Genomic DNA, 27423 nt, shown 5'->3' on the forward strand with positions numbered 1-27423 from the left:
TTGAATAAAACCTTTGGCTGGGATGCTGAGTCAGAATACCAGAATACCAGTTCTGGGTCAGAATACCAGACAAAGCATCATTTTATTCTCCCACACATCTACTGCTGGCCGTGGACAGAGCCAGACTCCTAGAAGAGATAGGCCCTTGATCTCAATACTGCTTAGTTTTGAAGAGCAAAATCTGCATTTTCTGTGAGCTTTTATTTGAGTTCCTTTGAGTGCAACAGCAGCCTTTTTACCTTCTCACGTTTTTCTTGCTCAGAGGAGATACAGCATACTAACAAATCAATTCAGCCTTTCAGCAAAGAACAGGCCTTGTTGCATCCACATCTTTTCAGGAAAGACAAGAGACAGAAAGAACAGCTTTCTAGAAGACAGAGAGATACAATGAGCCAGTTAACAGTCATGCAGTCCTGTTCTGTGGGAGGAGTACATTCCTGTGGGCAAAAAACCTGCTGTGAACTCACCCAACACTGGACTGAAGTGGTGTCTGCTAGGAGGTCACTTGAATGTGTGTGATGGTGTGCTGCAGCATTGCCAAGTTCAGGAATGGCTAATCACTAAGATAATCACTTCCTTGGGTCTAGATATATGTTCTGCACTATAAGTGCCTCCAGCACCCAAACTAGATGACAATGAACGAACATGAACATCCCTGTTACCTGAAGATATCATGGGGTTTTGGCACAGAAACCTTGAATATTAGTTATTTTTATCCAGTATTTCATTATTTCATTTCCACATTTTCCATAAGTACTAAGGCAGTTGTTGACAATCTTTTCAAGGATAGTTACAAAGGCAAAGAATTGCTCATATTCAGTTCTTTACTGATGTATAAGCACAACATTACAGTGCAATATCCAAAAGTACTCGGGTTCCTTTGTGAAGAAAATTCCAGAACTGGAATTCTTAAATCTCACATGATATTGGCATTTCTGAAGCTAATAGTTTTTACTGTGTACACCTATGCTTATAAATATGGTTGTTATTTTAAATTCCAAGAACAAGAAACGTCGAGAACGACGAGATCTACTAAGACTGCAGCTACTGCGAATTTTTGAACTCCTTGCTGATGCTGGTGTCATAAGTGACAGGTAGGACTATCACTCATCATAAATATTGGTATTTTATATGATACAATTTTCAACGTTTGCCATACTGAGATTATGTCAGTATGTTCTTTGAAGAATTGTGTGGTCTATCAGATATGGAGAGATTTGCATGCATTTCTGCAGCAAACTGTAATATAACTACTCTGTTATTCTATATTAATGTGCAACTTTCCTTTATGCTAGTACAAATGGAGCCTTAGAAAGAGATACACTAGCCCTTGGAGCCTTGTTCTTAGAGTATGTTGACCTGACTCGCATGCTTCTGGAGGCTGAAAATGACAAAGAAGTCGAGATCCTTAAGGATATGAGAGCACATTTCAGTGCAATGATTGCCAACTTGATTCAGTGTGTTCCAGGTACAGAGCTAAATTATGCATTTAATATAGGTATTGGAAAAGTAATTTTTTGTTTCTTTTTTTTGTCCGTGCTTTTTTCACTGCTTGTGAATTTTCATATAATGAAAGTGGAATGTAGAAAAAAAAGTGTTCATGAGTCTATTAAGATTGAAATAAAAATACCAGTAAAGCTTGATGAAGCTTGTAATAGTCATGTCTAAGAATCACCTCTTTAAAAGCCTAGCAAAGAAATTGTCTGTGATCTCCAGGGATTTTGTATTTCTTTAGCACAAGGCCTTTTTTTCTCCCATCTGACTTGATTGCCAGACTCTTCATAAACTCAGACAGGCCTTGAAAAATATAAGTAGGTACAGACAATGTGTAATATTAAATCCAGTGAAACACTTGCCCAAGGTGTTGAGACAGTATCCCACATTACCTGAGTCCAGTTGTATCACAAAGATTTATCCAGTTGATTTTATGCTTTTTATATATTGCAATATCACTTAAGAAATATAACATAATTACATTAGCAAAAACGAAAAAAACCCTTTTGTTTTAAAGGCCTCAGTGTGATTACTGGAAAATCTGAGGCTTTTTTTCGTTTGCTCAGCTGTTCAGAATATATACCACACATTTGTCATAAACAAAGAACCACCAAGTTTCTTTTATTTATTGTCGCTATCCATTACTGTATTAGAGTAAGACACATGTATTATTTAGGCTCAAATTTAAAGAATTGGAAAAGCCAAGTAAATACTTGCCACTAAAGGAATGCAGGAGGCAGTGAAAAACCCTGATTTTTTAATTAGATTCTTAAATGCTTTTCCATGGTCAGATGTACATGTTTGTATAACTACACATTAATTCAGAACTGAAGATTCTTAGAAATAAGACACATCTTACTTTCTTGGTTAGAGTTTTTAAAGGAGCTTAGATGCTTTGGAGTAAGTGTATGCTGAGCATATAAAAACCCCTCCCTTTTTGTAGAAATTTGAAAATCATGTCATCATTGTGCCACATGGATGTCTATTTAATATTAATAAAGCACACCTATTTCTCTTTCTGTTCACTTAGTTCACCACAGGAGATTTCTCTTCCCTCAGCAGAGCTTGAGGCATCACCTGTTCATCTTATTCAGTCAGTGGGCAGGACCTTTCAGTATAATGTTCACACCACTGGACCGTTACAGTGATAGAAATCACCAGATTACAAGATACCAATATTGTGCATTAAAGGTACTGAAGTTTCACTGTACAAACCAGTAACAGCAATTGCTCAGTGAAAATACAAGTAGTTGTGGGGTCTACTTCCTATTATTTCAAGCAATTTTGAAATGGCATACTTGATGCAAACTTGTATGCTCATATGTAAATGTACAGTGGTATCAGAATAAAGCACTGAAGTTACATTTTTTTTTCTTTGTTGACACTTTTCAAGGCTAATTTTAAAAACCAGAGTTCATTTTGAAATATTACTTAGCTGTTCATTAATGGGTTAGCAGATTCAGCAAGGAGATCTTAGGCTCTGAAATTGAGTGTAGTTGCAATTCAGTACCTCAGGATACTGAGTCTGTACCAATGTACACCTCAGGAATGCCTCCCACTCTTGCCTGGAGACGTGTTCAGTAATAATCTACTTCTGTAGCAAAACTAGTTGCGGCTCCCCTGCATGAGTAAACTGGAAAAGTAATACCTTATGTACTTATATGAGCTGCAACACTTGCTGTAAGACAGTTTTAATTTTTGCAGTTCACATACTGTTGAAACATCTGACTATATTTTAATTGTTTTTGCAGTTTGATTTGTGAATACTGGGTAAAATGGCAAAATGTATCTTGAAGATAGTACTCCCTCCAAAATGCTTTGGGCATGATCTGGAATCCAGTAAAATCTGTAGCAACATAATTATTGAATTCTAGCAGTCAATTGTTAGGATTTTCACCATAGTTCCCTCCACAGAGCAAGTGGCAGTCATTAGCCTAGACTCAAATCATTCTGAAAGATTGGTGGTGTTAGTTTCTGTGTAACTGGAGTTTGTGTGTTCCTAGGCCATGTCAGCTGTGCTCTGCTGTGGACCTGTGTTTGATAATGTCGGTCTTTCCCCCGATGGGTATCTTTACAAATGGCTCGATAACATTCTGGCTTGTCAAGACTTACGTGTAAGTACTGACCAAAATGCAACACTGATGGACAAATTACTCACTGTACTGGGTGAGTAAAGAGTTTGTAAAGTGGGGTTTTTTTTCTTCTTAAAGAACATGTAACAGATTATTCTTGCCACTTTTGATTTCTGTGAAGATGGGCTTCGACTTTTTACCTACACAGTCATAGTTCTGTGTTCGTAGCTGATTGGACTGCCTCTGTGGTTAAGAAGGAGTAGACTGGTGATTTATATTTAGTGGAGAGAGAGAAACAACAATCTTTCCCTTTTGGTATCTTGCATTTTGTCCTGCTTTTCTCCCTAAAACTCTCCTAACAGCACACATAACTCTGCTAAGAAAAGGTAAAGAGCAGAACATAAATAAATGCGGGTGAACAGCTAGAGGGTAGAGGCTGTGGAAATGGTAATTGATTAGGGAGAAAAAGGAAGGCTGAACAATTTAAAGAAAAAATTAATAGCTGCAGAGAAGATCCTTCAGAAATTACATGGCATTTTGGAATGTTGGTAGGGGCAAAGCTATAAAGATATGTGCAAGTGACATGCAGTCTTTACAGCAGTCACCTGTGCTTGGTGACAGAAAATTAATAGGCCTTAGTGTTTGGTGTACCAGCAAAATCCTGTACTGAAAGAACACGAAGTCCAAGCCTTAGTTGTGTGTGTTTGTAGCAGTGGTGGTACCAGGATTAAGTGATTCATGCTGTAGAGAGAGTTGTTAGATTGTTTGATGCAGTTGGATTAAACATCCTGATCTTCAGTCTTGTAAAAGGCATTTTGCTTTGTCTGCCTTGCTTCTGTGTTAGTCAAAAGAAGGATAAACATGAAAGTTTGTCCCTCTGTGAAATTTGCATGAAATAGGAAATCAGTTAGCAAGTCAGTTAATTGATATAAAAGGAAGTTGCCCAAGAACACCTATCAAGTATCTTAGATTTTCCAAAAGTTCTGCTTTTTTTGTTGTCGTTGTTGTTGCGCCTAATTTTGGAAAGTCTGTTTCATTTATGTGGTCTTTGTACATACCATTTTTTCAAGTGATGAGTGTTGAAACCTGAGTCACGTTCTAACTCTGCTAGCCCTAAAATAAATTTATTACAAACGTTCCGATTTCTTCTTACCTATTTGAATTTTCCATTTTTGCCCTATTTTGCCTATGTTCTTCCGCAAATTTTAGAGAATGAATATATCTGACTCCATCAATCATGTTTTGACGTTTGCTCAGGTTCACCAGCTTGGCTGTGAGGTTGTAGTCCTGTTGCTAGAACTGAATCCTGATCAAATCAATCTCTTCAACTGGGCTATAGATCGATGTTACACAGGATCATACCAGCTTGCCTCTGGGTGCTTCAAAGCCATTGCAACTGTGTGTGGAAGCAGGTATTAATTAATTTATTAATCTACACTTTCAAATGTAAAGAAAACTGAAGGTTCAGCTCACTGTATTGTTAGGAGTTGTTGGTCGCACTCATGTCTTCTCAAATGCTTGATTTTCATGGTTCTGAAAAAAAGGGATGTGCTTGGTAGAATATGTTCTTACTATAGTTGTATTTGAAATCTGGGGAATTTTCATGCTATTTTGCTCAGGAAGATACAAAAAAAGCTACAGCAGTTTCATTTGAATGTAGATCATAAATCTGGTTTCAAAAGTTTTGGCATGGTTTTTATATTAATTTATGTAAGGAAAAATGTTTTCAATGTCAACAGCTTGAAAGTCATTATTTTGACATGTCATTATCTTGAAAGGCATGTCCTTTTTCTAAACTGGCTTTCATTTGATTTGTCTCCTTTCCTGTCAACTGGTATCATCACTACTGCTAATGCTGAGCAAGCACAAGCTACATGAAGACATGAATACGAATATTGCTTTTGTGTCAGGCCTTCATAAAACTCTATCTCTTTTTTTATTTTCAAAGATAAAATTTATAGAGAAATTAGATAATGCAGTAATTTGCATCTTATTAAAACAAATGTGAAAATTAACTCTTCACAAAAATAATTTGGCAAGATGTATGATCAGCATAGAGAAAACTCAGTAGAGAAATAATTGGGATTTGGAAAATCAAAATAAGTCACGTATTTCATCGTTTTCCTGCAAAACTGTTTTGTTCTCGACAGGAACAACTAGATTAGAGACCTAATTATATGGAGATTTTTAAAATATTAATGTAATTTTATGTTTGCAAATTCAGTTATGATAACAGGGTTTTTATTTTGATGAACACAGGCCCTTGGCAGTTTTAGCCAGTCTTTTTTCCTCAAATGGTGTTACCTATGCCACTGTGACCTAAAAATTAATCTTTTCCATTCCTACAGTAAAAACTGAGAGTATGATCTTTGTGATTTATTTTGAAGGGAAAGTCCTCTTTCTAGCAAGCTGGGAGTTTTTATTAATATTTGAAAGCTGTTAGTAGTTTTTGTTCTCTTACCTATCAAAATGCACTAGGAGACCACTGTTTAAACTATCTGAGCAGCAATTGATGATGCCCATCCAACTTTCTACGGTGAAGCCACTTCCGTTAATTTCTTTTCTTTTTTGTGTTTATTTTTTAAGCAGTGGAAGGGCAAAGAGCCAATTACAGAGCTTGGCTTGCAGCTAGTATATGAAATTATCAAGAATGTCCCATGCCACACATGTATCTGCCATATTAAAAGGTCCAAATATGTATCCTGCAGCCATCCAGGAGCACTGTAGCTGACATCTGGGGTGATAAATTGATGGTTCATAATTCAGTCAGTGCATTTACAAATCATCATGAGAAAACAGAAACCTGTTTAGTGCAAATCCAAATATTATGATGTGAGATTTACTCCTCTAACAGTATTCTTGATAACACTTTGATATGTTTAACCTTACAATTGATGCTGACTTTATAGATAGCAGACTTCTTAAAGCAGGTCTTCATGTTTAGTCTTTGAAAAGAATTTTAATAGACTCGTCTAATAGCTCAGAATGTTCATGTCAGAGATAGTGTCTTTTGTCCAAATGGACTGTTTCAATGGCATCTTGGCCTAAGAAATTCTTAATAACCTGGAAATTTTCATGCTCCCCATTTTCTTTCATGGGTGTCAGCCTGTCCTGTAAACAGTTTATGCTATAAATTAAAACGAATTGACAGCCACAGACACAGGTATTGCATTTCTCATTGTGGGTAACTCAGAGCATTCCGAAGCATTAGCCTAAGGTAATTATAAATAATCCTTTCTTTCTTCCTGTTCACCAGATGGTCCTTTGATCAAGAAGTGTGTATTCATAACAGCTCCCTTTCCCATATTCTGATGGTAGAAGAGAAAAAAGAAAGATTACATTCTCTTTAGACCATATTGCACAGTAAATCAGAGTGAATATAATCTGCATTCCTCACCAGCATTCACTGAAATCTTCTGTTTACTCTTCTAGGAACTATCCTTTTGATATCGTGACACTTTTAAATTTGGTGCTGTTCAAGGCATCTGACACCAACAGAGAGATTTATGAAATTTCCATGCAACTTATGCAGGCATGTATCAGCTACTTATTTTTTCCTCCTATCCTTGGAGACTTTTTTGGTGAACTTCTTATAAAGTACTGTTTATTGCACGTTAGTTTTGTTTTGAAAATAAACAATTGGTTTTGTTCTGGCTATAAAAACTTACATAAATAGTTATATGAAAATGAATGTTATAGTGTCTTTCATATTTGGAGGATGTACTCTGAAACATGAAGAGCATTCTCTGATAGCAAAACTTCAAATGCTGATATTTCCTAATTCAATGCATTTTTATTGCCTCATTCCTGTTTTGTTTTTTTTTCTTTTGTCTTTTATAGATCCTTGAATCAAAGCTTTTTGTTTATTCAAAAAAGGTAGCTGAGCAAAGACCAGGCAGTATCTTGTATGGGACACATGGTCCATTACCACCTCTTTACAGCGTCTCACTTGCCCTTCTTTCACATGAACTAGCAAGGATGTATCCTGAACTTACCCTTCCACTTTTTTCAGGTACCTATATTTGTTTGATTTATTATCCCCTTTACATTTTTGTACAAATGCCAGGCTGCTACCATTTTGAACCACAGTTCTGTTTATAAATTTAGCTTGACCTGTTTTTATTCTGGTTCAGGCCAAATCGGATTTAGGAATCTAGTATATATTTCCTAGAGGTATTCACACAAAGTACAGAAACCCTCTTTGGGGATTCTGTGCCACTTATGTGATCTTAGGGTAACTGAAATTACATGTGCCCTGAATGAGTTAAAGTGACATTGGCAAACTCTACTGTGGTGGGTTCTCATGTGATTCTTCTTACACATGGATTTACAGAGATCATACTTGTGAGGATATATTTTTTCATTTTATATAAACATGACTTTAACTTTGGGCAGATTTATTGCCTTTATCCAATTCTATCAATGACTCAAATCACTCTGGATGATCTCTACCTTCTGTTATTTTCCACATCTGCATGTCTCAGCATTTTTTAATTTTATCAGAAATATATATTTTCAGGATTACTGTGAAAAATGTTAAAGAATGAGACCTGCAGGAGAACAATTCAGAATATACCCACTGAGAGGCCATTCCTGGGAACAGTGATGTTTTGAGACATATCTGTCTGGTTTAATCAGTCTTATGTGTTGCTCTAGTTTTTGAATAACAGAATGCAAATGTCTGTAATCATGGGAATTTTTACTGGCTCTTAAAATCCCTTTATATTGTTTTTACTCAGTCTGTAGGGGCTGGAGGGAGGGTAAAGGAACAGTGCATCACCATTACATTTCTCAGTGCCCAAGATACCATGAGTTATAAATAACTGGTGTAGCAAAATTCTGATGGCTCATTTATCATCAAGCAAATGCTGTTCATTATCTCTGTTATTGTCTGCTCATGTTGCTGTAATGACTGTGTCATTTTAAAAAGTCTCAGATATACAGGATAGTCCAAGTGAGACATCCTTTCTGTACATCTAGAATCATAGGGAGGAGAACACAGCATGTGTCTTTGTGATTTTTAAAAACCAGGCAGTGAGTAAAAAAAGGAAATGTTTGCTCTACAGATTTTACAGAATTCTGGTTCAGAGAGATAATGTGGTTCACTTTGGCAGGAAGCTGTATTTCTTATCCCAGATTTTCCAAATCCCTTTGCTTTACAATGCCAGTTCTTTTTTTGTAAACTATATAAAGTGTTCCTGAACTGACAGCCAGCTATGAATTTTGTAGACATTCCCACAGGAAGTAGGATCCCAATATATGCAAAATTTCTTTCGTAAACTCAGTATAATAAGTGCCTTATTATTTAAACTATATCTTAGAAATCTGGAGGCCAGTGAGGCATTTGTAATCTGCAGAACATTTTTGCATATTCTCCAGAAGCTCTTGGAATTCTAGTGTAACCACCAGTAACTGAATTATCCTTTTTCCTCTTTGCTGACATTGATACCTCACTTAATACATAGCATGACACTGTAACAAGGGCGGACTTTCTGTTGCTATGCCCAGACTGAGTTAGTTATTTCAGACAGAAGACATGACCAATTGCTTGCTATTGTTGAACATTATTTCCATGTTTCTCTTCGGGAAATTCAAGAACATGGTTTTTTATGCTTGTGGTGTGCCAGGTAAAAACCATCAGGTGGTCTAACAAATATCAGAAATGTGATGTAAACAGTGTATTTAGGGTTTCCATAATAAATTAATATTATTATAGTAACTTTTCAACTCTTAATATTTTAGAGGTAAGCCAGCGATTTCCAACTACACATCCAAATGGAAGACAGATCATGCTTACCTATCTGCTGCCATGGCTTCATAATATTGAGCTGGTAGACAACAGACTGCTCCTCCCTGGCTCAAGCCCCACCACTCCAGAAGATGAACTGAAGGACAAGGAGGGGGAAATAGCAGTCACAAGTGGACTAAAAGGCAATGGCTGGGGCTCACCTGAGGCCACCTCCCTGGTTCTTAATAATCTCATGTATATGACAGCCAAGGTAAAAAAACAAATCAGACAAAGAAACTAACCTGTAAAACTTTTGTTTCTTCCCTCCAGTACCAGAATTTTTACACTGGAACATCTGTACTAATCAAACAAAACCTGCTTAATTTTAGGATTACTTGAATTTACAGACCTCAAGACTTTTATTTTCTCTTATGATTTAAGACCCTCAGTGGATCAGAACCTAAATCGTTTTAAATGAAGTTTATACTCTGAAATCTGTCAGATAGCTTTTTAAAATACTGTTTTGTAACTTTTTACAGTATTTCACTATGTTTTTTTTGCATGAGAAAATGTTCTAAAAGAACATGCTTTAGTTTGGAAGTCTGAATATTTCAAGGAATGTGTGCCTATGATTCTTTGCAGTATGGAGATGAAATTCCTGGACCAGAGATGGAAAATGTCTGGAATGCTTTGGCCAACAATGAAAAATGGAGTAACAACCTTAGGATAACACTGCAGTTCCTCATTAGTTTGTGTGGTGTTAGCAGTGATACCATCCTTTTACCCTATGTAAGTCTTTACACTTTATTTTATTTACTGCTGATTACACAGGTTGTAGTGAAGAAAACAGCTATTACCTGCAGAAAATAAATTTCTGTATCAAAACAAATAAATACCAACGTACTCCGTAACACACTGGGCAAAATTAAATGGCAGGAATAAAAGTGCCAGAAAACTGAAATCAAGAAAAATTGAATAGTTCAAATCTCAGCCTGCACCAGCAGAACACACCCCATTGCAAGTGAGAGATGGGTTTCTCTCAAGGAAGGAGAAACTTTACATATCTGTGAATGGGGACAGTAAAAGAGACTGTCTGTTAATAATAATAAATTGCCAGAAAATGCTACCTCCTCTTCTTTGGCAGACTAGGGCTTTCTCTGGGGCATCTCAAGAGACAGAAGACAGTTAACCTTTATAAGCTCCTTACCATATCAACTTCTGCCTCTGCATGACTGTCATAAATTACCTAACAGTTGCTGCAATGTGCAACTCAAACTGTGCTGGATATTGTTATTACTCAAGTTAAAATAAAATCAGGGCTGTCTGAGAAAACCAGGCTACTTCCATTCCCATGTTCCTTATTGCTCAGTTGCTGAGTGAAACAGAGTCTAAATTTAGTGAATTTTCCAGGCCAATTACAATATGTTGTTTTATTAGTTAAGTCTCTTTCCATTTAATTCCCTGAAATAAATTTGAAATTAGTATTAATGTGATGAAATTTATCTAAATAAATAAACATACTTAATTTACAGCTGCTGAAATAATAGTTTGCCCAAAGTGTTTATGACTACTATGCATAAAATCATCAAAATATTATTGTTGTACCATAGGCATCCTGTTTGTTTCCTTTCATTTGTAGGGTTTACTGTTCTGTATTCTCAAATCAATGTATATATATGCCTAGGTAGTCAAAAGTAGAATAATTTGAAAGTGGAACTGGTGTAAGAACAAGCTCAAATTGTATCTGAGAGGAAGACAAAGGGGTTGATCTGAAGTGAGATTTTTCCCTCAGTTGTTACAGAGCCTTTCCATTCAGTGTTGACCATGCTTTGAGCAGGAGGTTAGATGAGACACTTCCCGGCTTCTTTCCAACCTGCCTCATCCTACAATCTGTGATAGATTTGGGATTAGGCCCAAAAGTGGTCACCATCTATGTTGGCAGAGAACAGGTGCTCATCACCTGTTAGAGATAAGACAGAAAATCAGGGCTGTTTTCCTCATTTCTGACAGCTTACAAGAGGGACAGGGGCAGTTTTCTGAGAGGAAGTAGTCCTGTGCTGAGTAGATGTCTGACTCCTAATGTAGCCTGACTGGAAAAGCCTGATAACCCTGTCAGCTCTTGCCCAGGAGCCCCTCATACACCTTATCCCCAATCCAGATACTTGCCAAGGCAAAGCTTTCAGAAAGCACCTCCTTTTTCCATAGCTGTTGCCATTCCACAGCTCTGAGCAGCATTTCCTCAAACCCCCTCCACCCAGTGCACTTGTTTCTTCAAATCCTTTTTTTGCCTCAAAGCCTTGGATTTCGAAGTCCTGTCCTCCTCCAGGACAGCACAGTCCTCTTACTTCACAAAGAGAGCAATCTGTTCTGACATCTCCAGCTTCATCTGCTCAGCATCTCCTGTTTTGCCTGCGGGACTGTTCTGGTCTCCTTCCCAGGCTTCCCGTGGCTGGTGGCAGCAGCAGCTGACAAGGTTCCTGCGTTTCCTTCCACCCAGTTAGTCTGTGCTTTGTAATGTTGAGTTAAAAGTCTGATTCTCAGATTTTGCAAAATCTGAAAAAGTTTTTAGCTTCTGTAGGAAGCCTAACTGTGCTTATGAGTCACTCCTTCACTGATAGCTTTGTCTGGAGTAGGAAAATACGCTGGTCTTATCACATGCATCTGCTCAGTGTTTTGCTAATGCCGTGGAGTTTACAGATAAGAAATCCTACCTAACTGTTAACTACACAAGACTGCTGATACCATAAACATGTGTCTTCCATTATCATGTAGATAACAGATACACGTTAGCAAACTGTACAGTTGGGACACTTTATCAGCAGTGCTCCAGGTCACCAAAGACCACAGAGCTGCAAGACTGCCAGTTTACCCATCTCCTTTAGGAGCCCCCTGTGCCCCGAGGCAGTCACCAGCTGCTTTGTGCCTTCAGCCATCTGTTCTCCCTGTGTGGGTCCAAGCCAAAAGCATGCTTGATTCACATTTTTTGAATAGCTTTTTTTATCATCTAAATTAATTGCTTTGTCTCTTATGTTTCCTTTAAGCATATTTTCCCAGTGCCCCAGTACAAATTGCTGAGCTGTCCATTCTTTCACATTATGTACTGAAAGATTTCTTAGGGTATTTACAGTTCAGAAACCTCTTCAGTGAAGACTCAGTGTTGGGAACATGACCCCTTCAGCGGTGAGAGAAGCTGAAAGTGGCACTGTGAGCCCAACCAGAAATGAGCCTCGGGAAGGCGAGGCATTTGTCTCTGGAAAGTCCCTGGGAAATTTTTAGCACAGGAGAGTAATAGAGACTTTGCATATGTGCATTTTCTCTAAGGAAAAAAAGGATGGGAAAGAGAAGCAGTAAGTTATTTTAATGGAAGTATTTAAGAGTATAAGAACAGCAATACTTAGTGAGGCCCAACAGTCAGTTCATTCTAATATTTTAGCTCCACTATAAGTATCTGTTTAGGGACATCTTCAAAAACAAGCAGGCAAGCACCGAGAGATATTCCCCATGTGGTCTCCCAGCTACAGCAGTTTATGAATCAAGTGGGTTTGAGCTGGAGAGAATCTGTGCTTTTAATAGTGATCAGGGTATTTTCCTTCCAAATTAAGCTGAATTCTGTCTCAGTATCTCAACAGTCCTCATTGCTCCAGTGCAGGTTTGAGATCTTGTTAAAAGATTTATAGAAATTTCCAGAGTTCCTGTAAATTATACTCTTAGATTTTCAGATCAGGATACATGAAGTTTGTATACATAATTGCTCTGTCTTTCTTCCATTTGCTATTACTTTGCTTACAGACATGTAAGCAAAGTAATAGAGTTGCTGCTTTGACATGAGTAGCAAAGACATGAGTAGCAACTCAAAGCCTGACTTACTCTTTGTGGCCACAGCTACAGTTTTGTAGATGTGCATGTTATATATATTAACATGTTATATAGTTATATACATAAACAATTCATTGTGAATGGTAAGCAAAATCTTTGAGGTAATTAAATCATAGAGCCAGTCTCCTGGGGAAATGATCTTGATGTGTGAGAAGTGTTATTTCTGTATGAACTGTATGTGGTTGTGGTGTCTGTTCAGGAACCACACTTGCATTGTAGGTAATTTCAGTACTGCAGTGTGACATTCATTGATTTCTTTGGAAATTCACTTTAGTCAGAGTTAAACAACTGTTACTTTCTTCCACAGATAAAGAAGGTTGCAATATACCTATGTCGCAATAACACTATTCAGACAATGGAAGAACTTCTTTTTGAGCTGCAGCAAACTGACCCAGTGAACCCCATAGTCCAACACTGTGATAATCCTCCATTTTACCGTTTTGCTGCCAGTAACAAAGCCTCAGCTGCAGCTTCTGGTATGACCTGAATGTGTTTTCTTTACGCTCTCCTGCTCTTTTGAGTCTTCATCTCTTTGCAAAAAACAGTCTCTTACTTCTGCATCCATTCAGACCTACATACATAAAGTACCGGTTTCAGGGCCATGTTGCGTGCCTAAATTCTGGTTCTTTTCATTCCTAATGATGTATATGCTTTATTAACAGGTGCTTAATTATCTTAACTATTTTGATAGCATATTACCAATATTTGATGCTGTTCAGAATTCTGCCACTCTTCAGAAAACTTCATTTTCTGGTTGTTCTACTCAGAACAAGAAATCATCATTAATGCAGTGAACAGAGCAGATACATCAGACAAAGTTTCCTGAAAACTGAGAGCCTCGGTGATGTGGCAGTTCTATAAGGCCTAACGCCATTTTCCAAGCTGCAGTAGTCAAATATACTTAAGAACCAACCCCACATTTCACCTTGTAGATGTTTGGCCAAATCCTTGAAAAACAGACTGTGTCTCTTGAGCATGAGATTAGTTTAAGGAGTAGAAGACCATCATTCTGTTGATTTGCTCCTCAAAGCATGTAAACTTTACAGCATCCAGCCATGGAAGCAGGTCCTGGTTTGTAGAAGAAATAGTGTTCATTCATTAATTCATATATGCGAGTACTTCCAGGATGATCACTTTGACTGTAGCTGCTAAAAAACCCTGTAAGTTCTGGGCTTTTACTGCTTTGCAGATGCTGTCTGCTGCATGTAACAGGTGTTCTTATTCACGTCTCATCCACAGGAACCACCTCCAGCAGTAACACTGTGGTAGCTGGCCAAGATAGTTTTCCTGACGCAGAGGAGAACAGAGTGGTGAAAGAGACTGATGAAAGGTTTGTGGCTTGAGGTGTTTTCCTCCAAAATGTATGTGTTTCCCTAGGCTGAGGGTGAGATGTTGGACAGAGTTCTGTGTTGTACTGTGAGGAATTCTGGTGCTTAGATTGATCCTAATTGGTGTTATCCCAGTATGTATATTTTTAAAAAAAAAAACAGCTATTATCATTATTCTAGTTCCTGACTCTTGTTTAATTATCCTGACTCTTGTTTAACAGAGGAACAAATGTTAAACCTACATTCCATGAATTGTGCTAAATAGGTCATGGTTTTGTAGGAATTATCTACAAAGGGGAACGAAAAAAATAGGAACGTGCACCAAATAATGATTACTAAAACCTTTATGAAAAATCAGATTTGATCACACCATTTGATTTCATGGACAGTGAGTAAAATTTAGTTTGCAGATTTATATCAGTGCTTGCATCCAGACACCTCCTTTGTCTGGATAAATTTTTTTATAGAGGACAGCTACGGAAAATAACTTGCTTCTAAATTACATATTCAGTTTAGACTTCTGCTACTTATGATATATACTGACAAATGACAAATGAATAAGTGCACAGCCTGAGGGCCATCCGATCCTAAAGCACAGACATACAGATTGTTTCTCTCTTAGTTTTGCAAGAGAACTTTATACAATTTATAATAGCATCTGTCAATTAGTATGTTAGTATTACATTAGTCACTGAAAGTCATTAGTATCACTTCAGTAGTCCAACCCTCCTTCCCTAAGGTTCAGGTCTTAGAGGTACAGAGATAATTACTTGAGCAAATCTTTCTGTACTTCTAAACTTTTGAATTACTTGTTTTCTCCATGTTACAAACAGGAGTAGCATTTTGTCAGGTTAGTTATGTGTCTGATAATTTAAATGTAAGTAAACAATGGCACTCTGTACTAAGTTTCAAATTGATAGTAAAACAAATTGGACTCTAAGTGATGTTTTTCAACATATGCACTAGAAATGTACTTTAAAGAATAAAACCATTTTTTCCTCTGTATTTTTTATTACTCTTTACATGAGTGTTTATGGCCTCATAACTTCAAGATAAATTTTTATTCAGTTGATTTACAGCTAAGTTGAGCAACTGTCTCTCATAGTAATTCAAGTCAGGATTTCTTGTCTCATATAAGTTTTAAATGTGACTCCAAAAAGGTTTTGAGAATTCAGATCTGCCAGAGACTTTATGATACAAATGAAAGGGAAATTACGAAGTTCTGGTATTGGTATTCATGATCCTGCTGAAAGACACCTCAGAATAAAATGGAAGATAATTTGCCTGAACTCATTGCTGGAATTTATGTTACCAAAGCTGGCTGTAAGTGCATCTGCACTTCAAAACCAGTCTGTCAGTCTTATAATGGTCATTAATATTGACAGCATATGCCAGGACATATGAGATAATGAGGGTCATAGATAGAACACCTTGTACTGGATGGCTCACAATGCATTTTTGTCAACTGCATAGGGAATTTATTGCATCCTTATGAGACACGCATGCTTTAATGTGTGAAACAATGTAATATGTTGATGTAGAGTGAAATCCTACATTAAGATAATACTACATACAGTAAGGTGTGTGAACATTAGTAAGAAATTGAATTGAATTTTGTCTAGAAAATCTTCGGTCTTGTCTTGTTTGACCCATGGTTATTTGTAATTAGTTTCCTAGCTTTGCAGGAATGGTGATGGTTTTAGATCATCACTAGTGTGTGAGCTGTCAGTATGGTTCCTCTCATTGCACTTCAGGCCTGATTACCCTGGGAACACAAGGTGGAGGAAGTCAAAGGAGATCACCAGTAAAAGTCTGCTTAGCATGAATCTGTGGCAGATTTGAGGACACCTGTGAGCAGTTTGCTCTGGCTCTCATGTCCCCTAACTTTTCTATGAGGTCTGCTCTGGCATTTGCTGGATTCTCCTCTTGAAGGGTGATTTCCTGTAGTTTTTCCTGCTTGGTACCTGTGCGGGTTTGGCTTTGGACTATCCAGTCAGTCACAGAATCACAAAATATCCTGAGCTGGAAGAGACTCCAGAAGGATCATGGAGTCCATGATCCCAGTCATTACTCCCAGAAAGATCATGGAGTCCAGCTCTGAAGTGAATGGCCTGTATGGGGATTGAACCCACAACTTGGGCATTATTAGCACTGTGCTTTGAGTGCTCCATCAGTTTGGCAAGATTTTACCCATGAATATGATCTGAGACAGATACTAGATATGAAAAGTTTATGTCTCAGTTCATCCTTAGTGGTTTCTTACTTCCAAAAAATCACACATTTTCAGCATGAGAGTTTCTCTTTGCTAAATTTTAAAGGCTTGTGACACAGGAGCACACTTAGAACTTCTCAGAAACTGGCTGCAAAAATGTTTTGTAGAAAGGATCAGCATTATATTCATTTACTGTCTACTCCTGTGTAAAAGTGAATGCTTAAAAAAATGGTTTGGGGTTTTTTTAGGATAAACAAAGTCCAGATGTTTAATGTCAGTCTGGGTTTTTAATGAAGATTTTTTTTCTTGTATTTGCAGGTTCAGTAATGTCATCAGAGCACATACCCGACTAGAATCGAGGTACAGTAATAGCTCTGGAGGATCTTATGATGATGACAAAAGTAAGTTATATTCAGTTTGATTAAATTTCTGGTGTTTTGGTTGGAGAAGAGAACATTCTAATGACCAGCAAAGCCTCTCTGTTTAAGTTCTGTATAAACAGTTCTGTATAAATGTAACGTAGCATCGCCAGGCAGGGAGTGTCCTTATTTTACCTCATTTCATTAATTTACTTTGTTTAATCTGGGTTCAGTCAAACCCATTTGAAGGCCAGAGAACTTCACAGAGGGTAGCAGCAGAGAATCCTCCAGAGAGGAATGCATTGGGCCTTTCATACAGGGCAAGGCAAAAGACTTGTGAGAGCATTAGAGCAAATACTTTGAGTTGTGCCATTTGGCAGTATATCCCTGCAGATCAAGTGCTGTTATATGAGCATGAAAAGAGGCTCAGGAGTTTCCAAATAGGAGATCCTATCTCCTCATTAGCTTTTATCTGTTTGCTGCAACCAGTTTCTGGCTGCAATGTGCAAATGAGAGAGGAGATGGGGCTCCTGAGCATGCTTCTTGTTCTTTATGTATTTCTGCTAAATGGGCTGGAAATGGACACTGGTGCTCAGCAGAAATTCCAAAGAAAAACAATTAAATGTTGAACAATAGTGCAAAACTGGGGAGTTGGATGGTTTGACTTCATTTCTGGAGTGAATTCAAATTACAGATTTTGGCTAGGCCCTAACCAAATGCAAAAAAAGGTGAGATCTTGTTATTGACTTTCATCATGGCTTATTAAAGCCAGGTCAAGTACTGTGTTGGCCATAATGTCTTGGTTTGGAATTACAGACAGCATATTGAAACAGTATTTTTACATAAAAATGAAATATTCTATATATATTTTTAATCCAAGTAATTTTTAGTAATACTCTTCTGCAAAATATGCAAAGACTGTAAAATGCAATACAATAGGATAATTAAATGCACACCAACAACTATTATTCATTATTATGAAGCATAGTATTGACAAAATATTGTGTATGTACAAACTCTGGTGTTTAAACACATAAGAAAGTGAGCAACATTTTAAACTCAGTGGAGTTGAGTATCCTTGTCTTGGATTTTTTATGGCTTTCTAGTGCTGCAGCTACTTAAAATGCTTCACCAGATGTTAATTAAAGTGCTGGTGCTAATCTGGTCTGCATGAACAATCTTTCAAGACAGAACAGCGTTTATATTATCTGAACAGCCTTCATGAATACCTGGTTTTTACAAGAGCTTAGAGTGATAAAAGGTTAAAAAATACTGAAATTTTCTTTGCTCTTTTGGAATGTCTCCTCCAGCCAGTGCCCGAATGTTTTTTCCTGCCTATACCTGCAAACTTCGTAGTACCATGAATATTTATGCAAAGTGTGCTTCTCACAGGGGTTCCTTTGGCAAATATATGAATGAAGGAAAATAAAATGTATTTTACTTAGCTACTGACATTTATATAGAATTCTAATAAGAGAAAGGAATTTTTATACCTCTTGTCATTCTACAAGAAACATAATGCAACTTCCACTGAGAAAGCACAACTTATTACCTCAGACAGGGAGCCCAGGCTGCAAAGGATTTGGTGATGTGGCTTCTCCCCTCTCTCCAGTCTACTTTAATATTCATGTATTGCTGAGTATATAAATAGGGAGCACAACCCTGCAGCACACAAACTCTTTTGTACCAGCAAGGATCACGTTTACCTTCAAGGTGCTGCTTTTCTTTTTTTTTTCTCAGTCTGCACATAAACCTGTGAAAACAGAAGTGAGGGTCTAGGTCTTGGCTTGAACTTCGTGAAGCACTTTTCTGTGAAATACTTAAGTTGGTAAAAATAAGTAGTTCCTGTGCAGTGCTTTTTCTGTGGAAAGCATCTGGCAAACATTATCTGGTTAATTCTTAGAAGAAGAATCTGTGAAAATGCCATACTTTGCTGTATTATTAAGTCATTTTATTCTTCTTTATCTGTAACTAATCAATCATCCTCCAGAGAATTTAAGTAGAGGTCTAAATCATAAAGATATAAAGTGTTCCTTAAAAGCCCAGCACTTCAGAATGGGAGTTGTAAAGTTGGCATTTTAGAAATAATTGGAGAAGTAGCTACTGCAGTGAAAGTCTCCTGAAGATCTGGAAATCCGAAGATGTTTTTCTAAAACTAAGAAGTGATGTGCAGTAGAAAAATCCAGCTCTGATACTTTTGTAGGCATCAAAACAATTTTGGTTTCCCGTGGGAAAGCTGACAAGCATCAGATCCATGCTGGTAAAAAAAAAAAAAAAAAATACTGAGAGTTTCAAGCTTACCTAAAATACAAAGGCATTACAAAACCAAGCCAAAACAAAGCAAACAAGCAAATGAAAACACAAATAGAAGGAAGGGAAGAAAAAATAGCACTCATTAAAAATTCATAAAGAGCAATGTTTGAATGTATATCAAAAACAGACCTAGAAAAGATACTTTCCATGGCAGTGTACCACAGACTGCCAGACCTCAGAAATAAAATCTGAGCAGTGAGAAAATTGAGAGGAATGAGAGGGAACAAAATACAGGAGAGATTAATTAAACTGCAGCAAGACAGAAAGTGGTGGAAATAACTTACTTGACCCACATCATTGCAGATAAACGGGTGGAAGAAAAAACCCTAATGCTCATTAACAAACAGTAGCTGTCACACTAAAGCAAAATCAAATACATGTTTGAGAAATTCAAGGTATAATTCATCCGTGTTGAAGGAAAAATACCCTGAAGTTTTTTTTTTTTTTTGCATTCCTTATGCCTCCTTGCTAATTCAGGACATTTAATTTCTGCCTTTGTAGCATCGCTCAGCAGGGCACTGGTGAGGAGTTACAAGAATGTGTCACTGGTACTCTGCTCCTTGCAGCAGATGGCTTCTGACAGCAGCTTTGTTGGCTGAACTTTTCCCTCATTTTTGAAGAGAAAGTCTGTTGCTTGGTGCTTTGTGATCTGGATCCAAAGCTACTAAGTGACAGCAGGGATTCAGCTGCTGTTCCTACCATTCAGTGCTGTCTCCTTGGAATCTCTTTAATTTCCAGCAGCATGTAAGAGGGATTAAAAATGCATCACTTGTTATTGAACACAGGAATTTGCAAACCTCATGGCTTCTTATCACATTGTTCCAAACAGCTGAACTCATATGTTAGCATAAAATCTATTTTAGTGTTTTGCAAAAATAGGTAACCAGAGTTGAGTTTTGTGCACTTTTTTTGAATGCTTTTCCATGCAGATGATCCTGTTTCTCCATATACAAGCTGGTTATTGAATATTGTTGAAACCAAACAGCCACATCCCCTGCCCATGCCTTACAATGGAGGATGCTGGGCACCTCTTGTGGACTATCTTCCAGAAACCATCACACCCCGGGGACCCCTTCATAGGTGAGCAGTTTCTCATTCTGACATTTCAGACAGTGAGGGTCTTCCCCTTACTGGCTGACCAACACCAGTCCAACTGTCCCACTATTCAGAACATCTGAAAATCATACATTCAGTTCCTAATGATTTCCAGTGCAAAAACCAACATGCAGTGAAAACTCACAATTCTACCAGATTTCTACCAGAAAGCCTATTTACAATGTAGGACATCACTGATAAGAATAAGACTGTGAAGCAACTGAAACAGAAAAGGAAATTTTCTTTTTCCCAGGCCTCTGTGCTTGTTATTCATAGCACTTTGATCTTTTATTCTAACTAGGCCATGCATATTCTGAAATTCTTCTTTTACATAATTTGTATTGACAATAATAGGGTTTTTTTTCAGTAATGGGTACTTGTTTGTTTGATACTGTAACTAAAGTGCTTCAGCATTAATTATATTGAGAAGAAATGCTACAAACCTGAAAATTTATAGATTGTATATTTCTTCAGAAATAGGCATCTTCTTTGTGCTTTCCCTTTTCCAAGAGGTTTGAAACTGATGCTGTGGTTGAACTTCCAGGTGCAATATTGCTGTTATCTTCATGACTGAGATGGTAGTGGATCACAGTGTGAGAGAAGATTGGGCTCTTCACCTCCCTTTATTGCTACATGCTCTCTTTTTAGGTAAGACCAACAGAACAAGAAAGAAAGTATAAATATACTCCTTCCTTTTACTTTAGTTTTGCTGAAGCTGTGAACAGTGTTTCTTACATGTTTTATGATTTCATCTCTCCACCCTAAAAGAAAAAGCCCAAGGCAGTTGCAGTCTGTAAATAAGTCTCAAAACTTTGAAGTTTTTTAATATTTTGGCCAATTTCGCCCAAATTTGAGAGGTGTGTAGAAATTTGAAGGTGAATGACTTCCTAAAATATGTCTCTAAAAATGTGTGGCATGGCTCCTGCAAGAAAAGGAGGTGAAACTTATGCCTTTGTCAAGCTTGGTTAGTGATGACAGTCTACACATACCTTGGACCTGGACTAGACACACATGTGCTGTCCTTTGCCTTTGCAGAAATAATCTGTAAGAGCCAGGATAGCTGTACTGTAGAGGAAGTGGAGGCAGGACACAGACCTCTGGAAACAAAGCTTCATTAATTTCACTGCTGATGGAATACATGATCATTAGTGTGTTCCCTTACGTACCTGAGCACTGAGGCATTGCTTTTTCCCCACTGCTGTGTATGTTCCTGGCTGTAGCACAGTTCATCTGGAGGCTGTTACCTTCCTTGTCCTGCCATTCAACATTACAAAAAGTGAGTGGCCTAATTTTTTAGCACACAAGGGTATTTATGGTTATAAAGCCATTCCCTGACTTCCATGGTTGATAAATAATAGTGTTCACAAAAAAACGCAGACAGTTGTGAAATAAATTTATCATAGCTGGTATCACAGTTCACTTCTCATTCAGTCACCATAGTTACCACTAAGTGTTCATGGTCAGTCTGGGAAGAATCTGCTGATCTGCAAGCAAAAGAGATTGAATTGGGATGTTACAGCACAGTGGTAGAATGAAGTATATGTTGAAGACACTTGTTCTTCTTTAATGCTACTCTGTTACCACCTGTTCTGCTTAAATTTTTTGATGAAGTAGGGTTTTGTACATCAGTACATTGATGTCACAAACTTCCAATGAAATGCAGGACTAACAAACCAGGACTCTGTTGGATGGGACTTACAGAGTCAGTTTCAGTATGGTATTTCACTATATATTTGCTTAAAATTTAAATTTATTCTGTGGCTGCCCCTAACAACTTTCTCATTTTTCATTCTATTTCTGTGAACTTTCTGAGTGTAACAGAGAGCTGAAAGAGATCTGGGTAATTTTATGGATCAAATCATTAACCATTAATTGATCAAACAACGTCTTTACTATGATTTGTAGCAAGTGTGAGAAAACTGATGCTTAGACTTAGAAATTGTCACAAGAATAAATGAAGAACTTAAGAAGGAGTAGTACAGAGCAGTGTGACCACTTCAATTAAGATGGCTTTAAGGAGCCATCAGGGAGCCATGCAAATAAACATATGCAGAAACAGAGTCATGATACTAGTAATGCATTAGAAAAATAGCTTTAGTTATTTGTTTGACAAATAAGGTTTCAATTAAGTACTGCTGTCCTGTTGGAATGTGAGCAGGCAGATGCATCTGACTGAAAAGCAGACTAGAAACTATATGTTGGCTAGCTGGAGAGCTGGTATCATTACATTTATTGGAAGTAGTGAGAAAATACTAAAATGAAAGGATTTTGCAATGTGTGTGTTGTTAATAGGCTATTGAATGGTTTGTAGTACTGTTGGTGAAGCAGGCAGGCAAGACTGCTGGTTTGAACTTGCCTATCTCTGGTGCTTGAAAATCACTGCTGTTCAAAATCTCTTTTGCAACCAAGTGTGAAGTGAGTTGAACAGCTAGACTCCTTTCCCATGGAAATGTGTCCGTGTCACAGAAGCTTACCCTCCTTGGAACCCTTACAGGTTAAAGAAGGGACCAGCACTGAGGACAAGCACAAAGACTGAACTGTCCTTCTCACTTCCTAGTTAGCACATCTGTGCCAATACTTTTATACAACCTTAGGGTTTAATAGGACTTCAGCTACAACTGCTGCCAATATATAATTAATTTTCAATTAAAAAACCTTTTTCTATCCTTTCAGATGTATGTTAAAACAAGGTAGGATGGCCACAGTTCTTTTGGAGGAGGCTGCTGGGAGATGAGTAAGACCAGGGGTCACAGGGCCTCCAAAGAATTGCCCTTAGGAGCCAGTGGCACCATGTTCAGACTCTGGCAGTAGGAGCAGCTTCATTATTGCAGGCCAAACAAGAACCAGCATGACTAGAGTAGGTTAGAAAACACCTGACTTGAAAGATCTTGTGGCTGCTGCCACACAGAGTAATGAAGTAGCTGCTTTTTTGAAGAGGAATATATCCTGAGAAGAGATGAGCTGAAGAAGAAAAAAGTTAATTTTTTTTCAGCACTGAAACTACTCTTAAAAAGAAGAAAGTATGTTTAAATATACTGCAAGGTACTGAAAGAGATTCAAAACAAGATTACTAAAACAGAGTGCAGAAATATCTGTTTCCTTCATTTTGGTAATTTGTGAACTATTATGGCTGTTTTAAAATCTTACAGACAGCAGTAGTATAAGCCAAATCAGAGTCTTTTGGTGCTAGACCTTCAGTTTGAGTTCTGCATCCTGAGTTAGGGGCTAATTTCTCATGCTGCTCACTGGTAGTTAAAGTTCTTTTTCAAGTGATTTGTCTGTCAGTTCCTTTTTTAATAAATCAGTACCTGCCTCTTACAGTTTGCACTCATTCTAAACCTGGTGTTTGTGCTAGAAAGCCTGATACTGTGGTAAGCAATGTAATTACAACCACCATCAAGAATAACCTCATCTTCAAAGTTTTTCCAGACCTGTCAAACTAACTGCAGTGAGACAGAATGCATAAAGCTGTATTGCCACTCATTCTTTGTACCTCATATGTGGGACCTCAGTCTGGAAACTAAATATACACAGACATTTAAGTAAAAGCACTGGTAACTGTGTCTGGAAATACTACATCTTTTGTTTATTTGCACTGTTGTCATGAACTGCCTTGGAATTTTTGCTATTTCTGGAATGTGAACTTGTTTATTATTACTTCATATTCAGAGATTGCTGTAACCTTTTCTTTTTAGGTCTTGACCATTACCGCCCGGAGGTCTTTGAACACAGTAAAAAGTTACTGCTTCACCTTTTGATTGCATTATCTTGCAATAACAACTATCAAGCCATTGCATCTGTGCTTCTTCAGACCAGAGAGATGAATGAGACCAAGACTCTGACAGTACAACCAGCATACTTACCTGAATATCTTTACACAGGTAATGAAGCAAGAGAAGGACACTGTATCATACTGTCAGGGTTTGATAAATCAAAGTAATAAAGTGGCAAATATGAACAGTTCACATTAATACTAATTCCATGAGAACTACCCAAGGGGTGTGTGCAATTTATTATTAGACAACTTTTCATGATAGTGGGAAGGTTATCTAATGTAAGGCAAAATATGTAATGTATTTTAAAATTAATAGGGCTAATAACTTCCTGATTCTCCCCTCAGGGATCCAGAGCTACTTTAAATGAGGGCAATCATTCCTTAACCTTAAAAGAAATGAATGAATAATTCTGACACAGAAAGATCAGCAAGAATGTGCAGCTCAGACTTTCCATTATTAGATTAAGTTTCACATGATACACACCCTCGTTTATATCACTGATACATTGCATTTCTGTCCTGAAATCTGTTTCTACATTAGGAGTCTTACTTCAGACCTCTGCTGAGGTCAGTGTTCTATTACTTTCAGCAATTTATCTGTTTTTAAGGAGTTGCTTGGAATCAATTTGAAGAAAGCTGCTGGTTAGATTTACTGTTGTCATATAATATTACTAAAAGCAAGTATACTGTCCAGTTTTGAAGGAATCACAGAACCAATATAAAATTGTGGATGTTGGATTAGTTGTCACAAAGAGGGTGATGAACTTTACCATGCAGTGAAAAATGAAAAGTAAAGATTCTCAAATCAGTGGCATTTCCATGGTTCTTTAGGAAGCAGTAAGTAATTTGGCTTTATAAAAAATTACACGATAACTTATTATTATTTTTTCTGAGACACAACAAAATTATTTTAAAGTAATGAGCAGAAGGGATAGGTGTTTTAGATTGCTGAATTATTTTGGCCAAAGAAATTTCATTCTGAATAACTTCTGTGAAAAATTGTCTCACCTGAATCTCCTGTATTGAGTTGGGTGGATTTCTTTCCCAGAGCACATCTATGAATTATTAAATACAGAATAAAATTATTAAATTAAAATTAAAATTACTGTTTTCCTGCCAAAATGAAAAATTGTTTTCATTCTTGGATCTAAAAAATGTAATTGGTACCCTGAGTCTGGCCATCTGGAGTTCAAGAAGTTATCAAGACTTGATATTTTGGACTGATTTATGAGATGCTCATATGAAGAGTGAGAGTGTGAGTGAGTAGCTATAACAAAGAACCCTAACTGAAAATGCTTCAGCTCAGGTTTGTTGCACATAATGTCAGGCAATTAAATTAAAGAGTACTCTGATTTGCAGTGGATTTTTTCCTGCTCCCATTTTTCCTACAAGGCCATTTTTCTGTTGTAGATACAGCCTAAACATGGCTAGAAGTCTAACCTTAAGAAAACAGGTCTTGGTTTCTAATCTTAGCTCTGAAACTGTGGCAAGCTTTTGATCTAGCAGAACTCTTATTCAGGTGTTTCATCCTAATGCTGAAAATGTTTTGTATGACTAGTCCAGTGGGTACAGTTACTAAAGGTATTAAATAGAATTTTTAAACATTTATGTCTTGGTTTCCATTGCATTTGTAAAATTAGGACAGCATAATTGTTCTAAAAATTTCATACTGCATTTTTTTTCCAAATCAGACTAGCCCAGAGAAGTGAACTTTGCATGCACTATGCCAATTTCTAAATTCACTTTTAAAAAGTCCTACTTCTGAATGTAGAATGTCCTAGAATATTTGTTTTCTAAGTACTGCTGTCCATGTGCAGTAAAAAAAGAAATCTTGACTTGGATGGTTTTCATTTTATTCTGGATTCTACACATTTCAAAACAATTACCGTTTTCACTCCCATCAGTATTTGGGGGTTGCTGTATTCTGCAGGTTTTCCCCACGTTTCCCAGTGGAAGGTTTCTGCTGCTGACTCTGAAAAGAGCTGCTTGGCAGACACGTTCATCTGCAAAGCCGGCCCAACAGGGCATTCCATCTTTATCTCCTCCCTTTTGGCTGGCAGGTGGCTTTGACTTTCTGCGGGAATACCAGTCATCTCCAGTGCCAGACTCCGGCTTGAGCTCCAGCTCCACCTCCTCCAGTATCAGTCTGGGAGGCAGCAGTGGGAATCTCCCACAGATCACACAAGAAGTTGAGGACATGGACACTGCTGCTGAATCAGATGAGAAAGCAAATAAATTAATTGAGTTTCTGACAACCAGGTAATGCAGATAAGCAGAGGATACATTTGTACTCAAAATGCATACTTTCTTGAAACAACTTAAAGGAAAATGACTGAGCTTTAATAGTAATTACAGACCCCATTCCTCTTTTATTGATATTTACGGTAGTAGGTAGATACTTCAAAGCACCACAGTGTCAGAAAAAAACCAGAAAAATATCTTGCCTGACAGAAATAAAATGTTTAATTGACTGATAGTTTTACGTTCAGAAATTAAGTTACAGAATAAGAGAGTTTCATTATTTTAAAATAAGATATAAAGTGTACAGCACATAGTGAAAGGCCATAGCAAAGCTAGTTTTAACTACCAGCTACAGCCAGCAGACTCTAGGCATGATGTTAAACTGAAAACCAGGGATTTGTTTAGGCTGCTCTCTACACAGCACAGCCTATATTTTAAAATACAGCATAGGAATATTTATTTGCTTTTATTTAAAATTCTGTTTGATAGCATGTTTTCCAGGTCTTGGCCCTGTAAATATCTAAGTACCTGTACAGATTATATATTTTGACTGATTACATTTATTTCAGATAACTCAAAGAAATTTTACACTTTGTTATTTATTTCTTTAAGGGCGTTTGGTCCACTTTGGTGCCATGAGGATATCACTCCCAAAAATCAGAACACCAAGAGTGCTGAACAGCTGACTAATTTTCTGCGCCATGTTGTATCTGTATTTAAAGATTCCAAGTCAGGTAGTAAATATTTTCCTTTCATAGCTAAAATATATTCCCTCACGGTCACACTTAATGTTTATTCTATGACTTAGGAGATCTCCTTATGCAGAAGCACAGTAAATATGTCTTAACAAGGATGTATGACATATGAAAGAATTGCTTTACAACAGTCATGTTAAACTGTGGCTAAATGTTGAATTGAATATTTCTTCAA

The 27423-nt window shown here is 37.3% G+C and overlaps 1 protein-coding gene across 6 annotated transcripts in view; it reads left to right on the plus strand.

Annotated features, from left to right (window-relative positions):
* Positions 1 to 27423, plus strand: part of FRY (FRY microtubule binding protein) — a 159655-nt gene that overhangs the window by 87187 nt on the left and 45045 nt on the right. For 4 of the 6 annotated variants that reach the window (XM_066313153.1, XM_066313156.1, XM_066313158.1 and 1 more), the window contains exons 25-41: positions 1003 to 1094; positions 1296 to 1468; positions 2525 to 2685; positions 3498 to 3608; positions 4824 to 4978; positions 6999 to 7098; positions 7407 to 7578; positions 9309 to 9565; positions 9937 to 10083; positions 13478 to 13646; positions 14410 to 14500; positions 17029 to 17111; positions 20312 to 20462; positions 21022 to 21125; positions 24173 to 24358; positions 26313 to 26511; positions 27106 to 27230. In XM_066313153.1, coding sequence (XP_066169250.1) covers positions 1003 to 1094; positions 1296 to 1468; positions 2525 to 2685; positions 3498 to 3608; positions 4824 to 4978; positions 6999 to 7098; positions 7407 to 7578; positions 9309 to 9565; positions 9937 to 10083; positions 13478 to 13646; positions 14410 to 14500; positions 17029 to 17111; positions 20312 to 20462; positions 21022 to 21125; positions 24173 to 24358; positions 26313 to 26511; positions 27106 to 27230 — 2476 coding nt within the window. The remainder of the gene's footprint in view (positions 1 to 1002; positions 1095 to 1295; positions 1469 to 2524; positions 2686 to 3497; positions 3609 to 4823; positions 4979 to 6998; positions 7099 to 7406; positions 7579 to 9308; positions 9566 to 9936; positions 10084 to 13477; positions 13647 to 14409; positions 14501 to 17028; positions 17112 to 20311; positions 20463 to 21021; positions 21126 to 24172; positions 24359 to 26312; positions 26512 to 27105; positions 27231 to 27423) is intronic. The other 2 variants (XM_066313154.1, XM_066313157.1) reach the window with 1 other exon arrangement.

This window comes from Sylvia atricapilla, chromosome 2 (genome assembly GCF_009819655.1).
Source record: "Sylvia atricapilla isolate bSylAtr1 chromosome 2, bSylAtr1.pri, whole genome shotgun sequence".
In the NCBI taxonomy this organism is placed as follows: domain Eukaryota; kingdom Metazoa; phylum Chordata; class Aves; order Passeriformes; family Sylviidae; genus Sylvia; species Sylvia atricapilla.